General features: G+C 38.3%; 2 protein-coding genes across 2 annotated transcripts in view; one reads left to right on the plus strand and one right to left on the minus strand.

The window, feature by feature from the left end:
* Positions 1-372, plus strand: part of paxip1 (PAX interacting (with transcription-activation domain) protein 1) — a 35,413-nt gene extending 35,041 nt beyond the window's left edge. The window contains exon 21 of the mRNA XM_016543952.1: positions 113-372. Coding sequence (XP_016399438.1) covers positions 113-128 — 16 coding nt within the window. The 3' untranslated portion in view covers positions 129-372. The remainder of the gene's footprint in view (positions 1-112) is intronic.
* Positions 373-2,667: 2,295 nt separating this feature from the next.
* The window catches only part of LOC107732580 (sickle tail protein homolog), a 60,477-nt gene continuing 55,035 nt past the window's right edge, over positions 2,668-8,109 (minus strand). The window contains 5 exon segments of the mRNA XM_016543943.1: positions 2,668-4,005; positions 4,007-4,365; positions 5,015-5,140; positions 5,600-7,336; positions 7,462-7,539. Of these exon segments, the coding sequence (XP_016399429.1) occupies positions 3,879-4,005; positions 4,007-4,365; positions 5,015-5,140; positions 5,600-7,336; positions 7,462-7,539 (2,427 nt within the window). The 3' untranslated portion in view covers positions 2,668-3,878.

Consider the following 8,109-nt stretch of genomic DNA (forward strand, 5'->3'; position numbering starts at 1 on the left):
GGCAAGTACCAAAAATAAAAGTATCGGTATCGGGCGAGTACTGGAAAAAGTGGTATCGGTGCATCCCTAGATTTATGTATGTATGTTTTGTTATGCTCCTTAACAATCTCACATATAAATTCACATGATGTCCTTGTAAGGACATGAATAATATATGACTGCTGGTGCCCTGTTCTGGATCAACGCTAAAGGTTACTTATTAAATTTTAGTGTACAGTCATGTTATATTTCAATGTTTGTATTTTATTACTTGATTTAATAATTTGTTACCAGTTTTGTAAACAAAGTAACAGTGAATCTAAATAAATTACTGTTATTTGTAATGATTGTTTTAAATGAAGGCAAAGCTATGTTTTTACTGTTGATAAATGTTTTCCCCTTTTATGGTTTTGGAATAAAATCTGAATTTGATTGTGATTTAAATAATGAATCTGTCAGTATATCTGTCTGATTTGATTCTTACATTTACACACATTTCTGGAGTCTGCTTGAACGTTGAATAGTATTTCTAAATGTCAGGTCTCGAAGAAATAATGCTTTCCTAAATGACAGATCTTTTATTCGGTCTAAACCAAAAAATATAAAGTAAAACAAACAAAAAAAAAAAAACGTCCAGGTTTGGCAGGTCACAACACATATATTTACACAATGACTCTCAATCATGTCGTCTCACCGATGCTTTTGGGAGTACACAGGGTACTCTTTTCTCATTGAAGCATTCTTCTTTTAAAAGCATTATTCCTGATAGACAAAATTCAATTAAATGCTAATGAAGTGTTCGAGTACTTACCGGTGGAAGAATAAAACAGTCAGTGGAAACTGGCATTTTTCAGCAGATGATCGACTGCACCATGTCTCTGAACAGGTACGCTAAATTAATTCTTTAAGACTGAATTAAACTTGGCATTAAAATAATGCATATCTAAACGCGGAGAAGAAGTCCAAATTAATAGATGTGCCAATCATTTGTCTCAGAGGAGATTTGCTGGCCACATAATAGATATGACTCTTACATCAATCAGGTATTAATTGCTTTCATGTCTCGTATAATAAAATGACTGCTAAGGGGCATAGGCACAGTTCTAAAATGGCTTTTGAAACCCATTTTTAAAGACTTTTGTTTAAGATCCCCACTTCAGTTTATCTGATATCTCAATATAGCCTTCTTAAATTGTTACTTAAAGGTCTGAAACAGTAATGGGCTACTCTGGTAACACTGACAGCATCATGTCCAAAGTATATCATAGTAAAAAAAAAAAAAAAAAACCTTTATTACTGTGCTAAAAATGCTGTCAGCTGTTTTTATCAGTTCTTTTGTCTTTGGGTCGTTTTATTTCTCAGATTTCTGCTCGTTTTAAATCGGATACAGAAAGTAGCACAGTAAAGATTACATTTATATGAATGCATTAGTGAGAGAGCGATGGCAGCGTCTCTCTTCTTAATTACTAAGAAATATATACTAGAACTTTTCAGTTTCTAAGCTATATTATTGAGAAATCACAGAACAGTGTTGAAAATAAATTTCCGCGCTACTGAATGATTATGTGTGCGCATGATGTAAGATCTACTGTCTGTAGCCTATGTGTGCGCGTTACAGTGCAGCGCGCATTAGATTAGAACGGCGATTCATTTACCTGTACAATAAACTGTTTAAAACGTGCATTCTCCCGTTCAATATCGAGCATCCAGGTGGTATAATCACACATGTCTTCAGGAGTGCTTTCCGGAGTATGCATTTATTTGTCATTTTAACTGTTTGGAAACGTAGCGTAAAAGTGGACTTCAAAGATTTCTGTTATTGCGCCCTCTATAGGACCAGCGACTAGTCGACGTCAAGCTTAAAGGGTTAGTTCACCCAAAAATGAAAATTCTGTCATTAATTACTCACCCTCATGTCGTTTCAAACCCGTAAGACCTTTGTTCATTTTCGGAACACAAATTAACATATTTTTGATGGAATCTGAGAGCTGTCGGACCCTGCATAGACAGCAACGCAACTGAAATTGTTCCCAAGTCCAGAAACAGATCTCCTTGCTACGTTTCTGGACTTGGGAACATTTCAGTTGGGAACATTGCTGTCTATGCAGGGTCCGACAGCTATAAAATATAGCGATAAAAATATCTTAATTTGTGTTCCAAAAATGAACAAAGGTCTTACGGGTTTGAAACGACATGAGGGTGAGTAATTAATGACAGAATTTTCATTTTTGGGTGAACTAACCCTTTAAAGCCTCACGACAGAGCATTTAAGTCGACTAATCGGTGCAACCCCTAATTCTCACTGAAAAGAGACATGCTGTAATCATCAAAACTTAATTGGAAAACCTCTCAATATTATATGTGTGTCATATAATATAGAGAGGTTTTCCAATTAAGCTTTATATGATTACAGTATGTCTCTTTTCAGTGAGAAGTCCTGCAAGTCAGTGTTGCTCTTGCAGTTGAATATTGAAGTGATACAAACTGGAAGTGCTGTCATCAGTTTTCAAATTGTTTTATCAGGCCTTGAAACAGGTTAAACTCTTATGTTTGCTAAAGAGACAAGTGTGATGTTTTTACATTTGCTTTAAATTCTGTTCTGCATCCATGTTTTAAAATATGTAGTTGTCAGACATTTCACACATTTACATGCACAGCATGAAAAAAAAAACACGTAAAAATAAATTACAATACACTGGAAGCCCTTTATTTGATAAACATCTCTGGCAAGCATTTTCTTCCAAACAATTTTCATACAATTTATACAGCATTACAAAGTCAGAGGTAATATTTACAGCATTTACCTTTGCATTATCCATGGTTAAATATCTGAAATGCATGCATAGGAGTAAAAGGTTGTTTGACATGAGTTATTTGAAGGAGTACAAGAATAAAGTAACAGAAAGCTAGGCTACAGAACCACTACGATGGTTGCACATCATCCACTCATACTACTGTATATATATACACCTTTGTTTGGAGTCTTTAAATAAAAAAAAAATTATAATAATAACTTTGGTTTTATGGCAAAACACTACAAACTGCATATTGTTAAAACTGGCAGTGCACTGGAGGCAAAGAGCAACAATTCAGATGCGATTTGGTTAAATCCCTTTCAAACTGTCAAATCAATCACCACAAACTTGTTAAACCATTTCTGACAGATAGACAGTGGGGTCCAAAAGTCTGAGACATCTGGTGAAAACTGCTTTTATTTAGCATTTTTAATATTTAACACAACATGTTTTATATTAAAATTATAAACACAACAATTTAAGTTTGTGTAAAACCTGATGATCATGTTTTCCAGAATGATTTAAGAAGCAGGAACATTTGATGATTTGTACATATTTACAAATGTGCTTCTTTGACCTAGTCATTTGCTTCTAGTGACCTAGAAGAACAGCAGAATCCTACATATTCCTTATTTTATTTTGTAAAAACCTTAAAGAAAGTCTTAAAACAACAAAAAAGATTTATAAAGATTTTAGGAAGTTTTTTTTTTTTTTTTTTTTTTTTTAAATCATTGCGCTCTCAAGACTTTTGGACCCCCACTAAATATGGCTAATTTAAAACAAAATACACTAAAATACATTTCCTTTCTCTAAAATGGCAATGTATATTTTATATAGTTCATGTAAGTAAACAAATACACTTCTATAAAATATAAAGCCAACACTGTCAAATTTAATCCCTCACATATTCCAAAACAAAATCCATAATTCAGAAGCACCATATACGGCTCTAGATTCTGAACTACTTCTGGATTTCAGTGGAAGTGCACAAAGACAATAACACCACCCCAAATACATGGCATAACTAAATCAGTATTTCTGTTACACCTTAAATACCACCAGAATGAGTGCAAACAGAATGAGCAAAAGAGAGAAATGGACAGCTCATGCCATGTTCCCTGTAAAGGATGCTGGTGTGATAGAGGCCTTCAGAGACCTGTGGCTGCTGAAGCTGGGCATGTGTACAGCTCGACCTCCCCGGCACATGGCAGTGGGAGACCGGAGGGATGGAAGAGGAAGTAGAGGTCGGAGAAACAGAGGAGGAGGAGGATGAGTAGGAAATGGAGCAGGACTGGCAATTTTGAGTCTGCGGAGGGAGGGTTAGGTTTTGACCTTCGGGCTGCTGAGAGGGCTTGGGAGATTTTGAGGGCAAGACGGGTCTACAGCTGGGCCAGCTCAGGCTGAGACATGGGATAGAGGACTTAGAAGAAGAGGAAGAAGTTCGGTTAGTAAGCCTAGATGCATTTGAACGAGGAGCACGGGTTGAGCTATGTTTCCATGAGCTAGGTATAAAAGCTGGGATCTTAGAAACAGGCAAAGCAAGGAAAGCATGTTTACTATTCCCACCAGCTTTCATAGCACTCCCGTTAGCCTGCGAACAAAGATGCCGGAAGACATGGAAAGTCAAGTAGGATGATAACACATACATGAAAATATAGAGCTCTATATTCCATAAAAATATTCTACAGTACAACACCAACAAAAATATTACTCTTGTAACAAAAGGCGTAATTTTGTTTCTCTCCTTTCTCTCACAGTTTATTTCACACATTAAGCAACAAAGAGAGAAAAGAAGGAATCAAAGGAGGAATATGGGCTCCAGACCAAAGAGGTCAGAGGTTCTTCAAAATGTCTTCATAATCCAAAGAAATGGAAATATAAACCATCACTCCCCAACCAACACAGTAGGATTACGCTCTAAGTTCCTAGTGTTTGCTTCTGTGATGACAACAGTCACATAGTTTTCCTGTATAGCTCAACTAGACCATTGTGCTAACAATGGCAAGGCTATGGGTTTGATTCCCAAGGAGCGCAAGGGTTGGTAAAAAAAAGTAGCATATCTTGAAAGGGTCTATTTGTAAAGATAAACATGCACAAGGAGTTGGTTGTGATGAATTGTAGGGGAAGAGAGATCATCATATTGGATCCATGTGCGTCCACAATAACACCACTCAAAAGACCACTCAAAGACATTTCCCATCTGTGTCTTCATGCCTTACACTGCCCTACAGTAAAACTACCTGACGGAATTGCCTCTGGGAGTCCTGGAGCTTTTGAGGTTTTCCGGGTTTTTCCACACTCCCTGCTGGCTGCTGGCGAGACTTAGGTGAGGAAATCTGACTCGAAGCAGGAGAGTCACCAGAGTTCTGAAAAGATCAACAAGGAAACAATTTCAGCGATGGATTGAGGTGATTGACAAGTACATGACAGAAAGATTTCTCATTTGTAGACATGATTGAGGACAGAAGAATGCAGGCAGCATGCTCAAGTGTACCACCAATTTCCCAACCACAGTACATGCACTTTATTAATCCCAAAATAGCAAGGCGTTCAGACAGAGAAACGGTTTGTGAATTCAACCTCATTGAAAGTCTGAACAGTGAAAGTAGACAGAGTGGTTTGAAAAAGAAGAACACCAAGTCCATAATCATGTCCACTGAAATCACACAGAGCCCTCAAAACACAGCGTTCCCTAGTGCGTTCACCCGAAGACACCTACGAAACACATTCAAAGTTGATTAAAGTCATTGTTTAGAAAGTCAGGCTTTCAAAGCAAACCCAAGCCACCAGCAGAAGTGTGCAGTGCAGAAGGAGTTGAGAAAGACCTGTTTACTGTTGGAGGAACTGGAGGAAGTGGCCGTGCTTGAGGAGGATCGAGACTGTGTTTTGGATCTCTTTTGCAGAGATGACTTGTGGGGTTTGGGCTTCAGAGGCGCTGGCTTTTTTGTCGGACTGCCCTCCTCCAGTTCTGCATCACTGGCAATTCTCTTTGCTTTCGATTCCCTTTTGAAGGACACTTCTGAAACCAATGCAGGCCCAATATCACTTATGGTGCTTTCTAACTGCTTAATGGTCTGCTCGAGGCTGTCTAATGTTTGATAAGTAGTCTTACGGAGTTCCTCAGTTCTGTCTTTGGTGCTCTGTAATGTGGTGGTCTGGTTTAGCGATAAAGACCTAGGGGTGGTAGAATCAGAGTCTGCATGGGACTTGATCTCAAACCTTTTAGCTTCTTTGAGCTCAGTCACAGTTCCATCTGGTTCCTCTTCATCCTCGTAGACAACTACCTGCAGTGTCTTCTTGCCAGTTTTTGTCCCCGTACGAAGGGCCTGACCAATAGCTGCAAGCTGCTTCTTTGGGAACTTAAATTTGAATTTCTTTTTCAAATCTCTAGGAGATTCTGTCTTGTCTCCTTCCTCAACGGTTAGAGCAGAACTCTCAAAAGAACTCTGCTGTTGTAGAGGCATTGCAACGCTACTACTTCTCTCATTGTTTACCCTGTTCTCATTTCTGCACTGATCTCGATTATTTCTAGGTGTTATCTGACCGACCTGACTCTTTGAGTTGGCTTCCACTTCTTCCTCGTTCTCTTCATCTATCCTCTCTTCCGATAGCACCCTCTCCAGCTCTTCTTCACACTCAAAGATGGTGGACAGTCGCTTGTAGGCCTGACAGATATCCATAGGCTCGTCAAAAATGATTATAACCGGTTTCTTGTCACATCCAGAGTCCTCAGGGGCAGATACAGTTGGTTCTGAGCCCACTTTAACAGTTTGGACATCTGTGCCTTTACTGTTTACCAGTTGTTGGTACTCTCCAGTTGATAGAGCCTGTACCTTGGTTTTAGTGATCCTGAAGGCAAAGTTATTTGGTGGAGGAGGACCTTCTTCTCCTGGGAGGTCTGGACTTAGACTGGCCTCCTCAGTGTATCTGGCCTGATCTTCAGATGATCTCTTTGTTACATCCTGCTCATTGACATGGCCATTCGGTTGTGTTGAAAATGAGGCATCAGTGTTGGGCTGATGGACTGGTGAGTGAACCTGAAGTTCAGCACTTTGTGGAATCTTGCTAACAAGTGTAACTTGAACAGTGGTTGTGCGATGTCCATGCATTATTGACTTATCCAGAACAGGTGCGACTGGCTCAGAAGACATACGCAGTATCTGCTGTTCTAACTTCTCCTCAACAGGTGAAACTTTCTCAGAAGGTGTGGGAACTACCTGCTTTAGGGACATGAGCACTGATTCAGTCTTGAGCTCTTTGGAATTAATGATCGATGGCCCTTTTTCAGCTTCAGTGCTGTTCTTTAAAGAGTTAAATGGGCCAGATGGCACCTCATGAATATTATTTTGCTTGCTTTGGACCTCCTTGACTGATTGGCTTGACTGAAGTGAAAATATAGATAAGTCATTTGACGTTAACAATTTTTGCTGGGAAAGGTCAGAAGCATTCTCAGGTGCAACCTTTGAAGGAGAGAAAGTTGCTTCCTTAGGTTCCTTAAGGTCATCTGGTCTAGAGGTGCTCTCCCTTGATGTTTTTGATGTCCCAGTGATATAATACATGACCTGACAAAGAAATCAAGAATTCTTTGGACTTCAAACAACATATTAAAGTCAAAGTGAATACAATCTGTATGCATGCTCTTAAATCACACATAAATCTAATGGAAACAGTAACAAATGATATTTACCCCAGGTGAACCAGGTGTTGCACTATCTTCCCTACTTTCAGATAGTGCTCCTTCTTCAGATAGCTGAGAGGTGGTCTGCTAGGACAGTTTGTTAGCACAGAGTCATTGCATTACACTGTTACAGACCTTTATTTACATCCTCAAATTAATACCCAGCTAGTCAGTAAAATGCAGAGAGAAAGATTACAAAAGCGGTCAATGGCGCCATCTAGAGTTTAGTTTAGCTTTCATCCTTAGTTTACTAAGGACTGCTGTATGTTGTCAAGCATTGCTTCAAAATAATGTATTTATGGTGACTAGAAATGCTTGAGGGAGTAGTGAAATTTTATGTATAGTATTTTCCATGCAAAGATGTTTGATGGTGATAGAGATTGCTGGAAAACACATGTTTGAATTTTTTTTAGTTTATTTTTTAACAAAAATATTTCAATTGAGAAAGTGACTTGGATCTAGTCTTTGGATCCAGAATACAAAAATATTATTCCTGTTTTGAAAACCCAGATACTGTGATAATAAAAACTAAAGTTGAACACACAAATTTATACATCACATTTACTGCACATTAAAACATTCATAAAGATGAAACTATTATATATCCCTTGTACGTTTTTAGAGCCCAAAACATCACATTTTTACAAATATTTAATG

This window comes from Sinocyclocheilus rhinocerous, unplaced genomic scaffold (assembly GCF_001515625.1).
Source record: "Sinocyclocheilus rhinocerous isolate Xijiao unplaced genomic scaffold, SAMN03320098_v1.1 scaffold1420, whole genome shotgun sequence".
Classification (NCBI taxonomy): Eukaryota; Metazoa; Chordata; class Actinopteri; order Cypriniformes; family Cyprinidae; genus Sinocyclocheilus; species Sinocyclocheilus rhinocerous.